The 25,668-nt window shown below is 40.4% G+C and overlaps 1 protein-coding gene across 1 annotated transcript; it reads right to left on the reverse strand.

The window, feature by feature from the left end:
* Window positions 1–545: 545 nt before the first annotated feature.
* rps6ka5 (ribosomal protein S6 kinase, polypeptide 5) lies at window positions 546–24,784 on the reverse strand. Its single transcript, XM_004540219.3, has 18 exons — window positions 24,719–24,784; window positions 24,472–24,556; window positions 21,296–21,367; window positions 20,909–21,127; window positions 20,574–20,689; window positions 20,387–20,488; window positions 19,969–20,052; window positions 19,771–19,874; window positions 19,526–19,676; window positions 19,259–19,420; window positions 17,857–17,982; window positions 16,560–16,693; window positions 15,731–15,824; window positions 14,623–14,793; window positions 14,112–14,303; window positions 8,596–8,755; window positions 7,877–8,040; window positions 546–7,421 (listed from the first exon to the last, which is right to left on the reverse strand). Exons 2-18 carry the CDS (start codon window positions 24,539–24,541, stop codon window positions 7,116–7,118), a joined length of 2,427 nt encoding a protein of 808 aa, XP_004540276.2. The 5' UTR covers window positions 24,542–24,556; window positions 24,719–24,784; the 3' UTR covers window positions 546–7,115.
* Window positions 24,785–25,668: the final 884 nt, after the last annotated feature.

Genomic DNA, 25,668 nt, shown 5'->3' on the forward strand with positions numbered 1-25,668 from the left:
CTATTTTAAATCCATCAAATGTGTTTTTAAAAGTAAAAACTATATTGTTATTTATGAGGCAAATAAATTGAATTCTTGTTTTTATGCCTAAATCTGAAATGAATCAATCTTAATATTCAACCCCTTCAAAAAAAGAAAATATTATTACTATTACTACTAATACTATTTTTATGTTTTTGATAAACAAGAAATTTGAAAATTCACTTCATATTAAGAGCTTAACTGGTGAATTAACCATTAAGGAAATATACAAAATTATTTTGGTAATTATCAATAATGTTAATTTAGGGCACCCATGGCATAAACCTTACATCTGGTGGTGATTTAAACAACCTTGAAGACACAATTTATTGTAGCAATGTTTAAGATAATATATGCTAAACATAATTTTCTACTTGTTTCTAAAGGCTTATTGAACAGTAAACTGCTCTTCTGGTTAAACTTTATTAAACACTGCCATCTGGTGGCTGCCGTCTGACATACTTTTAAAACTCTTGTCAACATGACAAGTTCACACCTGATTTATTAAAATCAAAATCATCAAGTGAACAGGAAATCGTACGTTTATTGTCTTTTTGACAACTCATACACACAAATCCTGGTATCACAAAATATCTTCATTAATGACGTAAACACTTAAAAATACAATGAAGCAGAGGATCTATTAAAAGACTCATTACTGGTATCAGATTATCAAACGTACACATGTATTCAGCTAGCACGTAAAGCATTTATTGAAGCAAATCGAGGGTTTTTTCCCCTCATACTATCGACGGTGTGCCCAAAAGTCCTGAAGGATGATTTTCACAGTGCCTTAAGAAGCAGGTACGCACATGGTGTCTCCTCGCCGTATCTAAAAAGTACTACTGCTGAGGTTTATTTTATCTTAGAATTATCTGACAACAACCATCAAGAGAAACAGAAAGATGAGAAACATTTGAACCTGCACAAAAGAGGACATTTTTCCTGCAACATATGCGTGACTAAATCAACATGTAAGTGCAAAGTTTTGCCCTTAAAGCTTGATGTTGTGTTTTAAACCAGTTTAGTGACCAATCTCAAAGGGATTCACTGCTACAGTACGTTTGGACAAGTTTTGATAAGAACAGAAAGATTGACAGGAATCAAGCAACATCAGCACATGCATGATGGCTGCACTGGTGACGAAAATGATGATGATCACGATGATGAGGATGATGCCTTTACATCCCTTACAACCCATGGATGTGGAAGCATTAATATCTGTTACCAACTTTACATAGAGCAACACTCGCTGAGTCAAATAAATTAACACAAGAGAACACGTCCTCATGCAGGTAAGTGTAGCTCAGCAAGGCCACTTTGTAGCTGACCACTTGCTTTTAAAAGGCTGAACTGTAAGGTATATACATATGGCTGTCACTGCCCCAGAGATATCAGTGTAGTTGTAGTTGGATACTTTTAATCAAAGTAACTGTTAGCATATACTCCCAAATTAAAACAAAAAAAGTTCACATATTTCATTTCCTGGCTGAAATGATTCTGGATATTATTTAACATTATTAATTCCATTATTTGTATCCAAAGTGGAGCGTATTAGGTCCTTTTTATCTCAGTAGTGCCATTTGTGGACACTACCAGGGTGCCTTTGCATGATTAACCTTTCAAATGAATCTCTTTTTTTTAATCATATACTGAGCTTTTCTCCCTTCCCGCTCCCTTCAAGCCAACTTTCTGTTGATTGGCTGCCCATATCTGGGATATCTGCTCTCACTGACATCATAAAATGTCAGGTTCAAAGACCAATAGACCAAAAAAAAAAAAGAAAAAAAAAAGAAAAAAAAAAGAAAGAAACCAAGAATTCAGAGCGGTCTGAAGTCTGAGCTTTTGCCACGCAGAGATTACATGTTCAGACATTGAAGTATTTTAGACTTTGATATAAACATCTACAACACAGAAACACAGCAAAGCTGGACATTTTAACCATTCACTCTTTCTTTTCTCGCTCTTGATCAAAGCTGCTACACCTGACTCATGACTGATGAAAGCTCTACCTTACTTGGAAGTGCTCTAAATTGTATCAATAAATATACTTATCATTAGCCATAGCGGGAGATTTTGTTTGTTTTGAAGCACTTTTTCTGTGGATTCGTTGAGCCACTTAACAATCATCATGGTCATTTTAAAGGATCGCACTATTATGCTTCTCTCAAACAACTGATAGTTTGAGCACTTCAGCACCTTGGACAGCTCCATACATAAGGCAGTGACCAATCAACATGTCTTGAGTCACCCATCACTTCTTTGTATTTTGCTTCCAAGGAAACATACTTTGTTAACTTTTTTTAACATTTTCTAGAGCAAAAGTTCTGTAATCTTTCTAAAAGTTGGTCTGTGGACACTGGTTGCTTTTTCATTCATTTTTTAGACAAGAAAAAAGAAAAATCCAACAAAGACCTAACGCAGGACCTGAGATAGACATCTGGTCCTGCAGTTGATCATTAGAAATGATCTCAAATGAATAGTGACTAAAGAAACCACTCTTAAAGGAGGGAAACTGGGAGAAAAGACAGGTGTGCCAACTATACAAGTGCTGGACTAAAAATAAGTGGGAAGGTCTTATGGAGTGATGAATCCAAATTTTAACATTTTGGAAGTCAGGAGAGAGGTACAACAGTCTACAGCCATCTGTAAAACACAGTGAAGGTTCAGCCATTGTTTTGGGTTTGATTTCAGCAAGTGGTGTTGGCGATCTTTTCAAAACTGATGGAATCATGAATGCAGACAAGTAGCATCAGATTTTATCCACCATGCAAAAACAAAAAGCATCTCATCGGCACTGGTTTCAAGTTTTAGCATGACAATGATCCCCAAACAAACTGTTAATGTGGTAAGATCATCCAAGAAAGATCATACAATGAAACATTTTGTACCAACTCTGATTTTGCCTGTATACTGTATTTCCAAGTTAGTTTCTATGTGTCCGATAATTCACTGCACATATTTCCAATTTTCCTGGCAAAATATAGAGAAATGAAGCTTGGCTCAAGACTCTTGCACAGCACTGTACACGTCCTTAATGTTGACAAAAAAGAACAACACTAGCTGCAAGGTGTGTCCAAAATTATCGACGTTCACAAACAACACATGCACACGAGCACCATACTGAGAATCAGTACAGGATGTCACTCAACGCTGCCCTTAGTGTCTTAATCCCATGCGTGACTTCATGGACCGGAGCACTAAAAACACACCGCAACATCCCAAGCCAATTTCTCTGACTAAAGTGTACAACAGCAGTCGCTGGTTTACACAAAACAATTCAAACTACCAGCCCTCTAATTAAGTGTTGGAAAAATGCTAAAAAGGTTTAGCATCATTAGGCGTGACGCTTTCAGGCTTAGAAACGAGGAAGCACTGTAGGCAGAAAAGGAACTTTCGTTAAAATTTAAGGGAACTGACAAAATAATGTATCAAAGGCAACAAGGCCTAAAATAAGAACCGGCCTCCCTCTGTCTCTCTTCCTCGTGGTGGCACAATAAACAAGGTGTTCATCAAAAGAAGGAAAGCCTAGTTTGGAAATCAGCCCCAAGAGACATTGATACTAAACCAACCCTTTCCTGTGATGCACTGTTATTTTCCCTACAAAGAAAGTGAGCCGGGTCCCACAGAGGCAGTGAGTAGAGTACGGTATTTTCTTTGGAACAAACAGCACTGCAGCACATCAGCTAATAGAGCCTGGCTCCCAGAGGGGAGCTCAATATAGGACACTCTTCCTCTTCCTCCACTTGAGCTATTAATACACCCAAACAAAAGAAAAGAGGCTTAATGAGGCAGCAACGGGGAACTCATGCGAACTAAGTTAGACGAGAGCTTTGTAGTGTTTAGCTCCAAGGATTCCAGCTTTTTCATACTGGGAATCTTTTCCATCTGTTCCATTTCTACAGTGGCTGACGTTATGGGAGTAAAAGTACAGTAAACACTGATCAGCCAAAACATTAAAAACACTCTCTGCAATGTTCTGCTGAGAAAACTTGGATCGCACCATTCGTGTGGATGTTCCTTCACCGTACGCTTCCCACCGAAATAACTGCTTTTCCCAGCAGGACAGTGCACCTTGCCACACCACAAAAATTAAACAAAAAACATGAGCAAGAGCCCAAGGTCTTAAACTGCTCTCCAAACTGACTGACAGCAGTCCATCTGCCCTGTCCCAGAAACTAACAGCATCTCACGTCTGTTCTCCAACATGTCAGAGCTGTTTCTTCTGGCACAAGCTGGACATTACACAATATTTGGTGTTGTAGACGATCAGCGTATAGAAATTTTGTTACACCTTTTTAAGCACTCTGCTTAAACCCATTCAATGAGGTCTTTGTGAAATGGCAAAACAAGCAACACAAAAGTGTAAAAGAGATGCATAGATTTAAGCATGATAATGTGCTGGGTATTGATATTACTGATTCCATAAAGAATCTCTGAAGAAAACACATTATGTGCTGTTAAAAAAAAAAAAAAAAAAAATCATCTGTACTAAAAAATATCGTTCATTGAATGGACCAAGAAAAGAAACTCGAACAAACAGAAAATGTGATATATGAAGCTTTTTTTTTTTGCATATTTGCATGAAAGGTCATGTCTCATGCAGCTTAAAGCAGCTACCTTGAAGTTAATGCTTTGGTTCTGATTCAGAGTAAAAATGGAAGAGGATGACAGCGTGTGTTTAAATGCACACAGTAGTCCAACTGAAAATCTGTATCCTGGCTGAGCAGGAGGATCTGATTCTAGGTAGCTTCACATACGGATCACCAAGTACCCCACACAACAGCAAAATACAGTATTTCAATTATTACAATGAAAACAGACAAAGACGTAATTAAAAAAAAAAAAAAAAACAGTTAACAGAGCATGGCATTTTTTTCCCCTAACTATCCCAACTAACACCAGAATTGTAACACTGGGATATTACAATATTTAGGCTATTGTAACAAGGGGTTTTGTACACCCATCACAATTTTAAACAGTAAAAGTCCCGAATTGAAAATTGGTTAAGCAAGTAAACAAACTCACATTAAATCAAGTAAGAATCTGCCCCCCAAAAAAGCCCACAAAGGCAAATAAAGGAAGTGGTTGATGTTTCGGGTCATATCATGCACTGGGGACCTAATACTAACAAGATATCTGCCTCAAAGTGCGAGCTGTCACACAGTGCAAAGATCACCTTTTCAGTCATGCAGTACAACATGGTAAATAGAGCAAGGACGGCATCAATAGTAAAAAGAAGCATGTGGTAGGGATGCACTGATTGTTAACTTCTGGGCCGACTGGCAAATTCTGATGTACTTATTCCACCTTCTGTTCCAGGGAAGCAAAGAAATCTTCACTATAAATAAGCATAACTGAACTTGAAGTCTTTCAACGCTTCATCACACTATACTTGAACAATAAGCCAGTTAAACACTGATATGCTTCGCACATCAGACATTTTTAATTGCTGAAATGAGTCAACAAGGCCCACAACAGCCAGATACCAACATTTGGCTAATATAATCAATCGGTGCATCCCTAATTTGTGCTCAACAACTTGTAATCATCAAAGTTCGGCATTTTGCAGTAGTTTTATGACTGAAGACAAAACGGGGCTACTTTTGCTCTACATTGTCTCCAAATGTCCTAGTGTCTGACCGTCTTTAAACGCAAACATTACCATTCAAATGCAGTTTGGCACATAAGCCTTCCTTTAATTAATATTTTTTAATCTAAAAGAAAAAAAAAAAGAGGTCACTTGAAACTGCCCTCAGGCATCTTGGTTCCAAGAAGGCTCAAATCTCAAACTACTTGACGCATTCGACCCTTACGCTAAGCTGATCTTCATTTTCCATTTGGGACATTCTGCTCAATCCAATTGGTTGTAGTGATAATGAGACAATTAGGTCTCTACTGCTTGGCTAAATACTGACTTCAGGATCAGACCACATGGAACAGCAGCAATGCTAAGTCCGGCAGTAGCCATACTCCCACATAAGAGACAAAAAAAAAGTCTAAATATAGCTGTTCTAGTCAGGTTGCACTGCCTCAGGCAGCAGTACTCGCTGATAAAAATCACAGATTTGGCTGAACATACTACATCCACATTTGGTTCTTACAAAAAGATGTGCACACATTTTCATCTTTTATATGAATCAGGAAATGTATATTTTTTAAGCCACTAAACAAATATCAATCTTAAAATTCACCTTAAATAATTAGCAGTACCTATAAAGAACTCTGGTTTCATGACTTTGACTCTTACGATGTATACAAAACAAACTAAAACTGACCTACTAGACTCTTCGATGTGTCTAACTAGAAAGATATATGAAAGATCATTTCACTGTATGGAAAGTTTTTTTGAGCTGATAGGAAAACACACACACACACATACATACACACACAAAATATCTTCTTTTTTTAGTCTCACTGTATCCATTATTTCTTTTCAGATCATAATGAATCATAAATAAGTTAATAATATAGCTTATCATAAATAAATTTCAGTCTGCAAAATTCACATATAAATAAGCTGCTCCGTATAGCAGAGACGTAAGATTATCCTCCGGCATGTGGCCTTTTGTTTCTCTCTCCTTTTGACAGAAATTACAAAGCATCCGTGGTGTAAACACTGACTTTCCCTTTAAATCTCTAAAAACTCGGACAAAGACAGAGAAGGAGAGGACAGATGTTGTGATTTAATGACGAGACTGAAGATGTCTCTCCATTCTCTGGACCGGGGGCAGTAGGGCAGCCCTTTTCTTTTAGGACACTGGTGACACTTCTTCCTGGTCCAGTCCCTGATTGATAGTCTGTGTGAGAAAGTCAGAGCAAAAGATACGATAGGATAGGCTATTGCTAGTGATGATTGATTGATTGATTGATTGATTGATTGATTGATTGATTGATTGATTGATTGATTGATATAGAGGTGACAGTGCTGCTCCTGCTGCATGCTTGGTTTTAGAGACGTGCTGACATCCATGCAATTGAGCCAGAGACAGAGAGAAAGAAGAAGGATGTCTCTATACTAGTCCAAGCCAAACTTCTTCTTCTTTTTTTTTTTCAGACCCAACTGTCTGAATCTGGATTCTCCTCAGGCTGTCTTACTGTCCTTCTGAGAAGGGAAAGGTTGGAGGTGCTGGCTGGTGCCCAGAATCTGTTCCAGAGGGCACCGGTGTGTTGACAGGGGTGATGACAGGAGTGATGTTAGAGTGCTGTCGATTTGGGTCTCCTTCTTGAAAAGTTTTCTCCTGTGACTGGGAGGAGGAGGAGGACGAATGGGTACTCTCGCTGGAACTGCTGCGGGTCTCTGTGCTGGTACTTGTTTTTTTCATCTTCCTCCTCTTGGCTAGAGGCGCCTTGTCCACCGTCTGGAGGCGGAACCCTTCCCGCTTACATTTGTTAAATGCCTGCGAGTACAAAACAGATGTTTGGTTAGACTTTTACATTTTAGTTTCAATGAAATGCACTGCTCTCATCTTTTTTCAAGGGATCTTACGTTTCAGATCCCATCAATATTTGGCCAAAACCCAGGTCACATAATTATATCATTAGTCGCATTAATATCCATTCAGCATTTTGATGAATCGCAATAACAACACAAATCCAACCTCAAGTAAGACAAAAACTAGCATCTGCGCTTTGTTGCAGTATCAAAGTGCCTTTTGATGCATTTTAAATTACTAATATCTTTAGCATTTGTTTGAATTAATCTTCCCACAATACGGTTAATATAATGTGGTCTCCATCTCTATTAATAACAGCCGGTTGACACTTAGCAGAAGCTACACAATCCAAATTTTACACTAGGTTGGAACGTTCTGACCTACTATCTAACATTAGCACCCTTCTGAACATTTCATACATTAAAAGTAGCTTTGACACAAGTGTGGACAGAGGCAGTGGAGGATCCGAGAATGTCTGGGGTCATAAGTGGGTTGGAGGACAACTGGCTGTCGTCCTGGAGCCAGGCGTTGTAACGGAGGCCACACATCTTAATCCTCTTGTTAGGGTCGACCGTCAGCAGCTCTACAGGAACAAGACGCAGATAATTACCTTTAACGCTCTTAATCCAGGTGGGAAAAGGTGAGACACAGGCAGGAAGTTATTTCCTCTTTAGGAAACCTGATCTCTGAAAGCTGCTTTGTGAGTAGAAAGTTCATCCAAAACACGTCATCACTTACTGACATTGCACTAACGGAGCACTACTTGTCCATTTCTTCTTCCAGACTCTACCAGCACCACCAAAATCTGCCCTAAACACGACTCAAAGCTTTTGCATAAACCTCATTTTATTTATTTAACTAATTTACAATTTCACAAAAACAGTTCATACTACTTTATTTTGAAAGTCGATATTTTATTCTGAAAAAATGAGCCTGGAACAAAGAATCTACCGATAACAGAAGTCTTGGAGCTGCAAGCTAACACTACTCACTTTCATAACCATACCCTAAAATTTGTAGTACTATTTAAGTGGAATTTTATAAATTTAGTGCACTATGTTTCTATGTTTTTAATGGGAAAAAAAGAAACCGAAGCTCAAGTTATTCAAAAGAAAATGAGCCAGTTTTTTCCCCTCACCTTGTATGAGGTCCTTAGCTTGCTGGGACACGTTTTTCCAGGCCTCTCCTTGAAAAGAGAAATCTCCCTGTTTGATTTTACGCATAATCTCTTCAGCACTGGTGTGGGTCAGGCTCTTCTCCTGGCACTGAAAAGGCACCTGGCCGGACAGCATGGTGTACTGCAAACAAAGGAAGACCATGCAATCTGCTATGAACATAAACATATTAAAATAAAGATGATTTAGAGATCTCAATGCAATTTTTACAATACAGTCACATTTAGACTGGCTTACCAGTTTATAATAGCTCTCGCTTAGCTTTTCAGTTATAGACTTTAAAGAGAGAACAACGTTTATTTAGGTTTTTGTTACATTGTTGAGAAAAGTCTTGGAGTGAGGCCAACTGTTGGTCACCTAGAATTAATAATTATTAAATTATTAGTTTTTTAATTTTTCTCAGCTCTTCTCTGTCTCTGAGCTAACAATAGCTGCCACATCATCAAACTGTGGCGACTCAACCATAGCTCGCCACAAAGTGTAGACGCACCTCTGACACCTACTTCCTGTTAAAAGAGAGGTTTTGCTTCCCACTGTCACCAAGTGCTTTCTTAAAAGGGGTCTGATTGCTGGAATTTTCTCTGTATTATTGTAGGGTCTTTACCTTACAATATAAAGTGCCTTGAGGTGACTGTTGATGTGATTTGGTGCTATATAAATAAAATAGAATTAAATGTGAAAGATGCTAGTTTGACAAAATTGGGTAGCACAAATAGAACAACTGTGTCAAAACTTGAACAGTGTTTTTGTGAAAAGCTTTACTACAAAGTTAATAACGACTCCATTATTTTCCGTTTTCAGTACAACACACTCTGCAACTTTGATTTCCAGGAACTGGAATGCTGTGTAAAATGTATATCACCAAAATATCACAATAATCCAATGATTTTGAAGAATTTATAAGGCCTAAATAAAACAAAGAACAATATAATCTTGAAAGAGACATTGCACTGTTACTAAACTCATTTTTTCACAGTAAATATGAAAAATCTGAACATCTCTTTGAGACTCATGGATGCTGCGTTCTGCAAACTACACAACACACTATTTAAAACCAGCATCTGTGATAATTGGGAGCAATAGTGCATATAGAATTAGCTACATAGACATGTGTAAAGGCACCATTAATGCAGATTATGTATACAGGTTTGGTAGCGACAAATGCTCTCATCAGGAAAACCTCTTTTTCGGGGAAGATCTTGGCTATTCTAGCAACACAACATCAAACCCCATTCTGCACAGATCAGTGTGGCTCTGTAGTAAAACATTCAAGGATCCTAACTGGCCTTTTAAACATGCTGTCATTAAATTTGAAATGAACAGATATTTTAAGCGGTTTGACATTTTTCTTTTATCTTTATATGTGCTTTTGATGGTGAATAACTGCATTGCATTTTTTTTTAAATTTACATCTTCTAAAACATCCCAACTATCTTTTTTCTCCATTTAAATCTCTAATGCCTTTGTCCTCAGAAATCAGGTATCTCTAGTGAAAATCTAATTTATACACTTTATACAACAGCTGCGGACGAAAAAACACTACGTGCTCATTTTTGTCAGTGCCACACTACCTTCAATAAGCTGGTTAAGTAACTAGACGTAAGTGTTTAAACACATTTACTGTTAAAATAACATGTTTTAAAAGCGCCCTTGACAGATCACGACTGTCCACATTTTTCCATTGTTATGCTGCAAGTTGTTGACCATGGCTGAACTAGCACTCAAGAGAAGAGCGGTTTGTGCTCAGCTGAAAGAACAGGATTCTCTCACCTTGGCCTGAATGCATCTGCCCTCATATTTCTTATTAAAATGACAGTAGTTGGGAACAACCCTTTTGGCAGCAAAGGCTCTGTTGTGCTGTGATCTCTCTCTCCCTCTATATCTCAACTCAGTTGGCTTCCAGGGCATTGTGCACAAAGCATGTCAGTAGCCATTTCATCAAACCTCCAAGAGGCACAGTACACCCATATCCCCCCAGGGGGCGACGGTGGGAAGCAGCACTTAAACATAGAGCCATGGCTCTGTACGGATGACTGGCCAACTACAGAAATCTTTCTCTCAACTATGTGTCCTTTCCTTATCCTGTCTACCTCTCCTTTTAATTCTTCTCTTCCATGCAAAAAAAAAAAAAGTTGAATGAGGATGACATATCCGCATAGCCTTTACCAGGTCTAAGAGTGGGGCAGGTTTTGCTTCTTTTTGTGGTGAGCGTAAACTGTGTCAGCTCACCACAGGATGCTGAAGTTTGTACCGCTGAACAAGAGGAGATGAATATCATCCAACACAGATTAGCCTAAACTACTACCAAAATCAGTTAAAATAACAGCTGATTGCTTAATCAGAGTGGCCTGTGTCAAATGTTTAATCCTCAAACTGGATAAGATGTGCAAATCAAGAGTATATGAAGCTTCTGATTAAACATTTATTTGGTTATAGAAGCACTTCAGTCAAAAGCATTTTTAGACAAGCTTTAAAGTGGGAATCTGGGTTCTGAAAAGATTTGTGTAAATTATACATTTATATAATCAGGTCACTTTCCTGGAGCATTGTGGAAAGTGATGGCGTTAAGTCACAAAGAAGGATGCTCCTGAATAGGGCTAATCAATGATCAGTTATTTAGTTCTATTACAACCTGTGAGAGCCATGAGTTTCATCAAAAATCTACCTTTCATGTACAGAGCAATACTTTCATAATGTCTTTGAGCTACATGAAATTTTACTTACCAAGAATATTGCATTTCAACAAGCAAAATAACTTAACGCACTAATATACCCTGGAATTTATATTCTGCCTTTTTTTTTACGAAAAAGCACCACACCTATGAACAGCCAACCATTCTTTGGATAACAGATACTACTAAGGATGACAGGTTTGGTATGGATCTTCTTAAGTGGAGCTGCATGAGGGAACGTCTAGCAGAGGCCCCAGTCCGCGAGATCTTCAACGCACACCTCCGGCAGAGCTTCGACAGCATTCCGAGGGAGACTGGGGACATTGAGTCCGAATGGACCATGTTCAGAGTCTCCATTGCCGAAGCTGCTGCATTGAGCTGCGGCCGCAAGGTGGTGGGTGCCTGCCGTGGTGGTAATCCCCGAACCAAATGGTGGACACCAGAGGTGAAGGGAGCCACCAGGCTGAAGAAGGAGTCCTATCGAGCTTGGTTAGCCTGTGGGACTCCGGAGGCAGCCGACAGGTATCGACAGGCCAAGCGGAATGCGGCTCGGGCAGTGGCTGAAGCAAAAACTCGGGTGTGGGAGGAGTTCGGAGAGGCCATGGAAAAAGACTTTCGGACTGCCTCGAAGAGATTCTGGCAAACCGTCAGACGTCTCAGGAGGGGAAAGCGGTGCTCTACCTGCACTGTGTATAGTGCTGGCGGAGCGCTGCTGACGTCGACTGAGAAAATTATCAGGCGGTGGAAGGAATACTTCGAGGACCTCCTTAATCCCACTGACACGTCTTCCGAGGAGGAAGCAGAGTCTGGGGATGAGGGGAATGACCCGCCAATTTCCGGGTGCGAGGTCACTGAGGCAGTTAAACAACTCCTTGGTGGCAGAGCCCCTGGTGTTGATGAGGTCCACCCCGAGTTCCTGAAGGCTCTGGACGTTGTAGGGCTGTTCTGGTTGACACGCCTCTGCAATGTTGCGTGGAGATCAGGGGCAGTACCTGTGGACTGGCAGACCGGGGTGGTGGTCCCCATCTTTAAGAAGGGGGACCGGAGGGTGTGTTCCAACTACAGGGGGATCACACTCCTCAGCCTCCCTGGGAAATTCTATGCCAGGGTGCTGGAAAGGAGAGTTCGTCCGTTAGTCGAACCTCGGATACAGGAGGAACAATGCGGTTTTCGTCCTGGTCGCGGAACACTGGACCAGCTCTTTATCCTCTCCAGGATACTTGAGGGTGCATGGGAGTTTGCCCAACCAGTCTACATGTGTTTTGTGGACTTGGAGAAGGCATTCGACCGTGTCCCTCGGGGTGTCCTGTGGGAGGTGTTGCGGGAATATGGGGTGTCTGGCCCATTGCTACGGGCCATTCGATCCCTATACAACCGTTGCAAGAGCTTGGTTCGCATTGCCGGCAATAAGTCGGACTCGTTCCCGGTGGGTGATGGGCTTCGCCAGGGCTGCCCTTTGTCTCCGGTTCTGTTCATAATTTTTATGGACAGGATTTCTAGGCGCAGCCAAGTGGCGGAGGGCTTTCGCTTTGGTGGCCTCAGAATCTCATCTCTGATTTTTGCAGATGATGTGGTTCTGTTGGCTTCATCGGGTGAAGGCCTCCAGCTCGCACTGGAACGGTTCGCAGCCGAGTGTGAAGCAGCGGGAATGAGGATCAGCACCTCCAAATCTGAGGCCATGGTTCTCAGCCGGAAAAGGGTGGAGTGCCCACTCCGGGTCGGGGATGAGTTCCTGCCACAAGTGGAGGAGTTCAAGTATCTCGGGGTCTTGTTCGCGAGTGATGGGAGAAGGGAGCCGGAGATCGACAGACGGATTGGGGCTGCAGCTGCAGTAATGCGGACGCTGCACCGGTCCGTCGTGGTGAAGAGGGAGCTGAGTGTAAAAGCGAAGCTCTCAATTTACCGGTCGATCTACGTCCCTACCCTCACCTATGGCCACGAGCTGTGGGTAGTGACCGAAAGAACGAGATCGCGGATACAAGCGGCAGAAATGAGCTTCCTCCGAAGGGTGGCTGGCCTCTCCCTTAGAGATAGGGTGAGAAGTTCGGCCATCCGGGAGGGGCTCAGAGTAGAGCAGCTGCTGCTCCACATTGAAAGGAGCCAGCTGAGGTGGTTCGGGCATCTGACAAGGATGCCCCCTGGGCGCCTCCTGGGTGAGGTGTTCCAGGCATGTCCCACCGGGAGGAGGCCCCGGGGCAGACCCAGGACACGCTGGAGAGATTATATCTCTCGGCTGGCCTGGGAACGCCTTGGTATTCCCCCGGACAAGCTGGAGGAGGTGGCTGGGGAGAGGGAGGTCTGGGCCTCTTTGCTTAGGCTGCTGCCCCCGCGACCCGGCCCCGGACAAAGCGGATGAAGATGGATGGATGGATGGATGGATATAAAAAAAAAAAAAAAAGAAGGCCTACTAATCTATTAATTATATAACCATAAAAAAGATCAGCTATAACTGTAATCAACAATTGTACCTAAAAATATTAATAATAGAACAGGTTAATGGAATTCAAATTAAAGCCTTAAGTCAGGATTTAAAGTAAGTTAAAGATCCAATACCCTTCCATTTCCAGCCAACTCAACCCTACCAACAATGCAACAGTCCTAGGCTCACCACATGAACATCAATAAATGCACTACAATCTATGATTCATATAGTGTAAATGGTAACGTTAGCATAAACAGCTTGTTCACCATTCAAAAACTCAGATAACGGTTTGCTCGTTGTTCTCTCCCCAATTGCTGAACAATCAATGATCCTCGGTCAAATTAATAGTGCTTTGATTTAACCTGAGCGTGGCTGCTCCACTCACCAGGATGACCCCTAGACTCCACAGGTCACAGGACTCATCATAGCCATCATATTTGAGTATCTCTGGTGCAGCATACTGTAGGGTGAAGCAGGGAGTCTTTAGGAGCTGATTGTCTGGTGGTTTCAGTCGAGCGAAGCCAAAGTCTATGATTTTTATCTCAGAGTTCTCACTCTCATCTGTGAAGAGCAGGTTCTACAAAGCAATTTGAGACACGCACAGCAATCATTTTTCTCAGCTCAGCAGAACTGGTTCACTCAAGTAGTAAATTGTACATCATGACTGACCAGGTACTTGTGACCCACGTTGGGGTCAAACAATTTTACTCTTGTTTTGTAAAAAAATAGCAGAGTGAGAACGAGAGAAGGACAGATCATACAAAGTTCAGAAAAACACAGTAATTCTTTTTCAGAAACGTACGATCCAGCCAGCCTGCATTCATCACAAAGACACAAACTGTGCTTGGACAGAAAGAAATCTCTGGCAATAGCTCAGCTGAGAAGCTCTCCAATACCTCCGGTTTAAGATCCCTGTGCACAACTCCTACATCATGCATGTGACTGACAGCAGACACCAGTTTGCGCATGATCCGGCTGGCTTCCGTTTCGCTGAAATGTTGTTTCCGGCGGATTCTCTCCAGCAACTCCCCTCCACCAAGCAGCTCCAGAACCAGGTATGTGTGAAGCTACAGCAAACACATACAGGATAAGGTTACATCTGTTACACCCACTCTTAACCTATATTCTTTAACAACCCTTGAATTAGCTCGGCATGCACAAACACTCTTAAATGTTTGGCAATTAAATAAATATTGGAAAGTTTGTCTTTCCTAAAATATCATCAATGTTGCTTTCAAAGCTTGAACAACACATTGAAAACAACTGAAAAGTGATGGGTGAAACATTAAACTGTAATTTTTCTATTGCGTAACAAACAGAAACAAACACACACAAAAAAACATCCTTGATCTCATGATGGTGACATTAAACCACATTGGTATTAAGTAAAAATGAAAGGGGCCAGACAAAGTGGCAGGAGAATGATGTGCCAGAGCAGCGGGGTTGAGCTTCTCATTAGTGCAGGATCTAGGGAACAAAGATAGGACTCAGCTGAGGCGGGTGAGGCAGCGCTGCTTTGATCTGGGTCACAGACCTGTGAGGTACAGTAATAACCCCACTGAGCTCATCAGGACTAAAGTGGTGCTCCTGGGCATGAAGGACCGAGGCTAATGAAGCTGTACACAGTCACACACACGGTCACACCTTCCATATACCGGGGGTAAGCTACATTTAGAACATATGCGCGCTTAGTTTGGGTTAAGTGTGCGGCTCGATTAGCAAAACAAGTGAATCTAGGTTGTTACTATTCAGTGGCGAAAAATGGATGTTTGTGCAGCTGCAGTTTAGAAATAAATCAGAGGCGAAATATTGAGCACAGTGTGAGATGTTCATGAAACAATATGCAAAGAGATAAAGAAACACCCAGAGGGCTACCAGCATCCCCATTAATCTGCCTTGTTCAATTTCCTCGACTTAATAAGGCTGCAGTCCCCACAGACTAGGCAGAGAGCTATGGAAAACAGAATTTATGGAGGCAAATGTAACGGACGCGATTATCTTTACCTGATCGTGGTAAATTTCATGTAACTTGACAATGTTGGGGTGACCGTCGCAGAGCTTCAGGGCTGCTATTTCCCGCTGAGTCTGGGCCTCCATCCTACAGCAAAGCCAGTCACATATACACACACAGGACAAGTGGAACATTTTCCTACTTTTGCATTACGTGTTTAGGAGCACAATATGCTAAGATTTTCTTTTTTTTTAAAGAAGACAAAACATTTACACACATTACAACACTATTAGTTGTACCACGTTAACGTTTTCTTATAACATGCTCAATACAGTATAAAAAAAAAAAAAAAAATCCTTTTATAACCCAGAACACACTGGAAAATATTAGGTTTTAGGAATTAGGTTTCTTTTATTTATTTTGTTTACTTTAGGGGAATTTCCAAAATACTTTAGGGCAGTTTTGCTCTAACCAACGAAGAGCTAGAAAATACTGGACATGGGTTTGCCTTGCATCAGTCCTAATGTCAACTATAATCAGAACTATAATACTGGGTGCCAAACTGTGGAGGAGTGTATTATAAGCATACATGGGATTTTACAGGACGTGGCAGTAAAAACAACCAAGTGATCTACTTATATAACCTGGATTTTTCATAGGGAAAAAAAAAAATCAGGAAAATATGTAATCAGGTCGAATTATGACATTATTTGGCCTTTGTTAGTTTAACATTTATTAGTCTTCTCAGACTGGCTTCAGACTTGGCTGAGCAGGGGATGGAGGAGGGTGGCGGTCCAACTGATCCAGTAAATCTATAAACAAAAGACAGAGCCAAAAGCATCTGAGTTGACAAACACATGTGTGCACCCAGTGAACTCGTACCTCTTGCTGACAATCTTGACTGCATATTTCTGCCCAGTCTTCTTGTGTGTGCACCGTCTGCAGATCGAGAAGCTACCCTCCCCCAGAGCACTTTCCTTCAGGTCCATTTCATAACTCATATAGAAAGGCGAGTCCTGCAAATACGCATAAAAATAATCACAAAAAGTAAGAATTATGTGTATATTTTATTATCACGCAAATAAAATTCACATTAAATATTATAGCCTGATATAGGATGTTTGTTTGTAGAATTAAAGTAGAGATTTTGCAAGTTCCTACATTACTTATGACCAAATTAATTTGCCAATTATCTGAGTATTATCTCAGGGCCTTAGTTGCTTTCAGTTTTCTACAGAGAATACTTGGTACACTTGACATTCTTCATTCTTTCTATTCCCTTTCTTTTAGTCAAGTCTTTTCTGGAGGTTGTATGCAGAATTTATATTAAAAATCCTGATTCAATTACAGCTAGAATCCCCAAAGCTATCCCTCTTCTCACCCATAATAATGTTCATAATAATTCTTCTCTCATTCTAGTTTTATGCTACACAAAGGGTTGTTTTTAAGTATATCACCACACCAACCCTGTACACTTCACATGCAAAATCGAAAAGAAGAAATACAAATGTGACGAGGACTTTAAAAAAAATAGCACTGAAAGTCTCGACTTTAGATCTGAACTAAAAGAGTTAAGATCGTCACATGATAAGACAGAAATACCGTTAATAAGCTTCCTGTTTGCTAACCAGAATCTGGTTTAAAACCTATAATGTGCACCCAGTGGAAACTTTAGAAAAGAAAAGCCAGCTACTGTAGTTAAACCACTAATTTCCTTCATTGTTTAGATACAATTTAAAAGCCCAATTTCTTGTTTTTCCCTCCGTTTTCTTGGATTATTGAAGCAGCAAACTGAAAAGGACTAAGATAAATAATTACAATACCTTTCAGCATTATGACTAATCTCATAATAAATAGAAAATGCTAAGGTTTGCAAAACAGCTCAGTTTCCCAGGATGTTGTTGAGAAAGCTTTAAGCTAACTGAGCGCACAAAAAGCACTGCTACCTTTTCAAAAAGCATTATGCTGCAAAGACACGCAAGTGTATTCACGAACAAACGCTATTAAATAAACAGGATTAAGCCTGAAACGGAACGTGAGTGCAGTAAAACTAGCACAGAAGAAAAATAAAGTTCAAGTGGAATAGAAAGGAAAGGAAGGAAAAGTTCTCATCTGTCTGTGACAGCATCCATTAGCTTAAGTGTGTTTGTGCTCGGAGAACCAAGTCCATTCATTTTACCTTCATCATGGCGCTGCGGGCCACCGCAGCTGAGCCTGGCTTTTCAGAACCCCCACACAGCTGGACAGGGTCATCCATCACCACATTCCTTTTGAACAGGATGGAGGGGGCCATAAAAGAGTAACCCTGCAAATAAAAACACAAGAGCCCTAGGTGTTTACATTTTACTAAGACATAAAGCGAGAGATGGACTAGGGCAGGAGAAAAGGAAACTTCCTCCACTGCCACAGAAAAATAGAGTCCCTTAAAATAAAACAAAATTGCGTAGTTTTCTTTAAATCTATCAAAACCAGCCTGTCAGCTCAACAATAAGCCCAATTCTCTTCATGTGTGACTGACAGTGGCTGTCCAGCTGTTCCTATTGTTAGGCCTGTCATTGTGGAGCGCTGCCTGCTTAATTCCAGCTGTGGGGAGCACAGAGCTTTGAGCTGGCATTAATCTCTCCCTCTCTCTTTTACACCGGCACACACACAGCTGTGTGATATGTAGTGACAGCAATGGATGGACGGAAGGATGGGTGTTGAATGAATGAGATGCCCTAAATTGCCGGGCTTGAATATTTGATTGCTCTGCTGTGAAATTACATCTTGGCGCTCTTAATGCAATTTTAATTTTGTTTTGTGCGACACGGCGGGGGAGCAAGTGCACGGTTTAAAACTGGGATTGCTGTCGTTATCGCAGAGATTGCTAGGCTTGCAAATTATAAAGACCACAAAATTTCAGACTACATGAATGGCAGCTGAGAGTGAAAAAAGCCAAGATGAAGTTGGCAATCAAAGACTGAAGGCGTAACCGAGACAGACGTGGTGATGCTCTCAAAGTGTAACCTTTTATTCCATGAGAGAAGCCCGTTAATGGATCTATTGATCTAGCATGCTCAAGGATCCAGAAGGCAATCAGAGTTGAAATTTCATGCAATACATCAGACAGCCATCAGCTGGCATGGAGTTGTGGGCCATATTATGGTTCAAAGCTACATCAAAAATAGTCATTCACATCTGTTACTTCAATAAGAGCTGCATATGGCAGCAATTACTTCAATAAAAGACCCTTTAGTCAATTTGAATACCAATGCACACAGACAGACTCATGTTGACTTACAGCAACCTTTTGAGGACATTCAAAACTTCACTTGATTACTTCAATTGCTGTGAAGTATGTCAAATATAGTCACAGACAAAAAGCGGATAATGTATAATGCGATTTTTCATCCGTGTCAACATTTCACACTGCCTGCTACCAAAGCCCAGACAAACACGGGCTCTAAACAAATGCCGATAAACGGTGTCCTGTGCGATGACCTCCAAGGAGCACAAAGAAATATTCCTGTCTGCAAACAGCAGCAGCATGAGTCACAACAAAACACAGTCTGCTTGTCTAAGATGTCTTCCTTCCCTCCCACCTGGAAGATGCGGTCACAGTTCTGAGGCAGAGCTGCGGGAGAGTAGGTGGGGTCCATCTCTGTGAACTCGTCTGCAAAGTTGCTGACGTCCAGCTCATCCCGAATCACTGGCTTGAATGGCGCAGGCACCTTTTTGGCTGCCAAGTCCTCCCAGTTAATTTTCTAATGTGAAAACCATGTAGAAATACTCAGTACAAAACAATGACATCTCAGTCCATTAGTTATATTAAATATCGTGACCATTACAAGACAGGCAATGAAATCCACCTGGTAAAATGGGTGTTTCTTTACATTCTCCGCTCCATTAGGCCCCGACCCTAATCTCTTCTTTGGATCTTTAATGAGGAGTCGCTGGATTAGGTCTTTGGCCAGTGGTCCCATGTCTTTAGGGAAAGGGGGATCTTTTTTGGCAATCCTCCTGTGATGTGCGAGAGATATACAGCAGCATTATAGACTGATTATAACTGAAATATAGCTGCAAGCTGAGGCTGATGATCAAGGAGAATTCATACTTGGCAATGTCCGTGTGCGAGTTCTCATCTCCATCAACAGTGAAGGGCGACCCACCAGTCAAAAGCTCATACATCAGCACGCCGAGGCTCCACCAGTCCACCGCCTGGAATGCATGAAAGCACCTAACCGTGACTTCTCACTGGAGAGTGTGCAACATGATTTGATCAAACAGGCAATGACATGAAACTAGAATTTACCTTGTCATGTCCAGACTCTCCTCCTTCCACAATTTCTGGAGCCATATATTCAATGGTGCCACAGACAGAGAAAGCTCTTTCAGCCTATTTTTTAAAAACAAAACCAAACATTTCGTAAGACAAATATGACACAGAATAGAGATAAAATACTCTATCCTAACAGACGCTGCATCCTAATATTTCTCTGCATTTGTAATGAGGAAGTGAGAAGTGGTTATATCTCTATACTGATGAAAAAATATCTCTAATGTGAAATACCCAAACCCACACTATTTAAAGTAAAAATCTGGCTTCACAGTTGGGTTTTTGAGGGCATTAAAGAAAAAGCAAAATGTCCTTTTTGGGGTTTTATTAGCTAAAACGTATTTTGAGAATAGAAAAGGTTTGAGAGGTTTAAACACATAAAGGCAAACTGTACCTGATCAAATTCTTTACTAAGGCCGAAATCTGTGAGAACTATGTGACCGTTTGAATCTAGTAGAATATTCTCAAGTTTAAGGTCCCGATAGACAATCCCAAGCTGGAACAAGAAAATGAAACACAGGTTAATCATCAAGGACGGAAGAAGCGCTACTGTTTACTGTTGAGCTAAATCTGAAGGTCACCTCGTGTAGATGTTCTAGTGCCAAGACAATCTCTCCACTATACAGGGCTACTTCTTGCTCCTTAAACCGCACCCTTTGCACTAAGTGCGTGAAGAGCTCCCCACCATTTACATAATCTATAAAGGAAAACATCATGTTTGTTATGTAAGTTAGTTAATGTCCCTACAAGGAAAGACAATTTTTATTCTCTGCGTACATTAATATATTTAGCTGTTAAAAATGTGGGGGTTTTCCACTGGGTTCAGACAGTTGCCATAGGCCTTAAATCTTTGATATAACAATTTAAAATCTGAATTTATCTTAAAATTTAAAAAATTATTATCAAATATCCTCACCAAGAATGAGGTGCAGCTTGGTTTCTGTTTGGAAGGCATAGTGAAGTGTGACAAGGAATGGAGACTGGCGAATGTGCTCCAACACCTGCCGCTCGGTCCGCGTGTGTTCTGCAGTCTTGGCCTTCTGTACAATAGTGGCCTTCTTCAAAACCTTCATGGCATAAAGCTTTCCTGCATCATGGCCACTGACTTTTCTCACGAGGAACACCTTTCCATATGCTGGCAGGAAAATAATCACAGACAGGGCAAAGTTCAATGAAGGTGGGTAAACAGAAAAGACTCGTTCGACACGTTCCAAAAACACTCTTTTGTTGGATGACAGAATGGCGTGCAAACAAATTTCTGAATGTTCAAGTTTACATTAAGGGAAAGTAACACTGCACTTACCTCCGGTACCCAGCACCTTTAATAGCTCAAAGTTTTCTATCCCCACCCTCTCTACATGGCCCGTCAGGTTGGCTGAAGTCAAAGTAAAAATAACAATATTAATATATTTGTAGTGAATACTTGAAATAATAAAGATGGCTTGATTGTCAATATACACAGACACTTGAAAATATATTCATACTGTATTTTTGGCATGAAAAGTAATTGTCAGTGAAATTATATTTTTAAGATTTCTCCAAAGCAATTAAATCACATAAGGTAAAGTTTATTAGCACTGAAAGATCACTTAATGCTTACTACAAGAAAAACTTTATATTTAGGGATGCTCTGAAATTCTGGATATGACTATTTTTCATTTTTCATTTGGTTTTTGTTGTTTTTTATTCCCCCTTTTGCTCTAGGGAAACAGGCAGGCCAGTGCAAAACGGATATAACACATAAATATTGGCCACTGATATTTGCAAATGCGATTTTGTTTAGCAATATCCCAGTACCAGTTAATAAGGCTAATATAGGCTAATACCAATGTTCAGCAAATGTCTCAGTGCTTCCCATAGTGCATCCTTGTTTATACTCACAGCCTGACTGTATGCAGTTGCACTATGAAGCTCCCACCTGGCATTTTTCAGTACCTGGAAATAACTATTAATGGCTAAAGATTAGATAGTAAAGTCAAGATACCTAAGGTTCAAAGAAGCACAAACTGTGGATACACATTGTAATAGAAAACTGAAGGGTTTAATTTCTGGTCCGATCTTTACCCCACAGCTCTATAATATATCTGTTTCCAGTCTTAAATAATAAGGATTAAAGATGGTTTGTTAACTACCATGCTCGTGTGCTCTATTGGGGATGAAATAAAGGACTATGAGTAAAAAATTCTCCTCTTATCTATTATTAATCAACAAAACAAATCTTAATTTGTTTTTAACTACTGTTGAGTTATCAACACTGCATGTCTACCAGTAGACATTTTTTGGTACACTTGTTTTGTAGATTGGGGTCAAGTTTGAATTCTGATGCACTTTACTATGTGACTTAACTGAGACTTAATGAAAAGGTTTAAAAGCTGGAGAATTGGGCTTTCAAATGAAGAACCATCAAATTAAAACAAGAGACAACAAAACACCAACAACAGCAGACTGGTAGCATTGTTATGGTGATTTCACTTCACCATTACGTTAAAAAAAAAAAAATGACCGCAAATAACACATGCATGATTACCAAACTTCCTCCATGTAAACAAGTGTTACAAAAACACATTTGCTCTTCCTGTCTCCTAAATATGCAGCACTACAAAATAATCCTCCCTTCCACTGCAAGCAAACTCGCTAAATTAACCAGCAAAAGGTCATTATCTTCCATTAAAGATCTTCACTGAATTCAGCACACACTGTCTGTGACTCCCTGTGTCTCACTAAATCATGGTCTCCCAGTACAGCTGACTGAGCACGGCACACTCTTAGACATGCATGTCCATTGTAGTGAACACATTCCTTCTGTCTCGCACTCTGGAAATAGGGTACTGAGCAATTAAAGCGGCTGATTTAATCTTTTCCTCTGCTTCTCCAGTTACACACAAGACAAAATGCTGCAACTGTTAGGCAATTTGAGCGCACACTGTATCATTTCAGAACAACAAAGCTGTCCTTCAAATTTAAGGTCAGAGATTCAGGTTGCATAACACCCTTGTCAAGCTTACCCTGCCAAGGCCCAGTTTGATTTTGGTGTTTATTAATAGCCTAACAGAGGAGTCCTAGGAATCCCTTTGCTTTATTGGAGGGAAATTATGCTTCCTTTAAAAAAAATAAATTAATTAAAAACTTTAAAAAAAAAACCCAGATCTGTTAAACTTTGTGCTTGGTTGGTTTCCTGAGCAATTGTTGTTAAAGACCCAACATCTAATACAAGCCCCGGACAAGCAAGAATATTCTTTTATTGTGCAACTGCCAGCACAAGCATGATTACTTATTTTATGATAACATAGCCACATTTAGTACAGCTCTGCCTTGATCTCCAACAGGAAGACAGGGAGGTGCAATGACAACTGATATTGACATATTTTTATATTGACATATGAGCTTGGAGAACTGTGTGGTTGTTCTGGACTAAGACATCTCCACAGACAAAATGGTACAGCTGGATGCAAAGTAGCCATAAGTTTCACTGTGTTAAATGAAACACACAGGGAAAAAAGTGACAACTAGACAGACTGCATTTTTAGGGCAGGGCAATAATCGGGGTGCAGCATAGTCATGTTGGAGCCTGAACAGGAGCCCTGTATCATTATAACCTAGTTGTCCACTGTACAACTTCACTAAGCAGTCTTCTTCACTTCTTCACAGAAACCCTCTTTTGAACAATAGAAATAAAATTGAATTGAATTGAATTGAACACTAACATTAAAATCTCTGTTTATTTGTGAATCCTGCCTAGATTTACTGTAAATTCTTAGTGAACTCACACTATACTGTCCTTCAGTAGATTACCCTTTTAGGGATGAGGCTTAGTAGTATAAAGTTAACCAGGCTGCTCAGGAGATTAATATGTCATTGCATGCACTGTTAGAAGCAACAGCTGTAGCTAAGGTTACAGGTGATCTTAACTATTGTGTAATATGCAGAATGAAACTATAGGCTAACATTAGCGTGTTGGACTTGACATCACTGCAGCTGGCTCTGCCTTTTTTGACTGAGGAGAAGTTAGCTGTGACAGCAAAAACAGTCACACACAGGCAACAGCAGGAAAACCCAGCAAAATAAGTTAAGGCGTTGACAATGGCATTAACTTAGTGAAATCTTCATCGATGCTCTGTTTTTAACCTGGTTACACGCTGACAACTAGCTTAAGCTAATGTTATTTCCCTGGTTGAGTTCGGTTTATAACAAACGCTAGCCGCTAGCTCGCCGTAATAATATGGTCAGATAACGTTAGTTTGTGTGAGTTCGCGGTAACGTTATAAGTAGTAATGACAGTCGGATGTTAGCTTTCCTCTGCCATGTTTGAACTTGTGTAACGTTGATGTTAGTGCTTACTACAAACGATCACTGACAGTGACAGTTGCCTCCCCTAAGCTAGCCCAGCTAACATTTTTCTCGCTCCGACACGTGTCTCCAAAACATAAATATCGAATGAAATTCACAGCATTGAGTTTTACCGGCTCCCAGCTAACTTACCATTTTTCAGCTCGTGTTTCACAGTAAACAGGTCACCTTCTCTGGAAGATCCCTCCATCGGGGATGGCATCGTAATTTCGTGTCCCTATTATATTCAAATATGCTTTCAGACAGATTTAGATTCACCTGCCAAGCTAGATTGCAAAATTAGCATGCAGAAACCATATAATGCATAACAAAGGGATCAAACGCCGATAAATTCGGCGCCTAACCTGACAGATACACGAGTAAAAGGTTGTTACTAAACCTTGCAGCTAACAAGCCCAGAGGAAACACTTGCTTCTTCCAGTACACCACCACGACCACTACCTTCGCAACCAGCCAGTCCCTATTCGCTGATTGGGGTTACTATGTGAAAAGCTGGCCTCTGATTGGATTCTTTCGTCGTAACGACACATAATCCCGCCTTCTCCAATATATTGGTGCTGCCTTCAAATGTCCGTGTTAACACGCTGTGCCAAAGGTCAGAATGTAAGTATAATAAATACTTCTTATCAGTTTAGACAGCATATACATATGAATACAAACTACACGCATGTCCTAATGTAATAAATTAATGCAGGCCTACAGTGTTAGGTGCAGATCTCACTTTAGATTTTCCACTTCAGTTTTCTGATGAAACCTCTTCAGTCCTATCCTACTTACTGTCAATAAGATAATAAAGTTAGAATGAAGAAAAATGTATCAGATTTAACATATAACCATAATACGGAATATGGTGCATTTAAGAGGTTCAAGAGATAATCCAACAATACAGAGCTGGTATGACTTTTGCCTAAGGATAGTAATATTTTATTGTTTCACTATTATGCACATGTCTAAAAGGAATTATAGTTACTTTTCTTTTAGATTTTCTTTTATCCCCTCATCTGGTCTTGCCACAAACAGCATATCATGAAAGTGATCAGTTCCTGTTAGTTGAGGTAGAGCAGTTCCTCAGAAATACAAACCACCTTATCCAAAACGATCGCACTTCTGAAAGGAAATCTCTCAAAAACGGATTCAACACAAATGTGAACATTATAACATTAATAAATATTGAATTAACTGCAAAACTGTTAGGCTAGTATGTTAACTTCAAGTGGATGGTTGTAACGTAAACTGTCAATCTAATGCAATTCAGTTAACTGCCCACGGGGTGTCGCCCTTGTGCTGTTACTGTGGAGAACAAACACGTAGACAGTAATTGTAAATATT

This window comes from Maylandia zebra, linkage group LG19 (assembly GCF_041146795.1).
Source record: "Maylandia zebra isolate NMK-2024a linkage group LG19, Mzebra_GT3a, whole genome shotgun sequence".
Classification (NCBI taxonomy): domain Eukaryota; kingdom Metazoa; phylum Chordata; class Actinopteri; order Cichliformes; family Cichlidae; genus Maylandia; species Maylandia zebra.

What these genes read in the sequence shown, in the direction of transcription:
- rps6ka5 (XM_004540219.3), bottom strand. Translation starts at nt 24,541, where the DNA reads ATGCCATCCCCGATGGAGGGATCTTCCAGAGAAGGTGACCTGTTTACT. An exon ending in GAAACACGAGCTGAAAAATG is followed by an intron (nt 21,368 to 24,471) that starts GTAAGTTAGCTG and finishes CTTTGACTTCAG; the next exon opens with CCAACCTGACGGGCCATGTA. An exon ending in ATGAAATTTACCACGATCAG is followed by an intron (nt 14,794 to 15,730) that starts GTAAAGATAATC and finishes TGTTTGCTGTAG; the next exon opens with CTTCACACATACCTGGTTCT.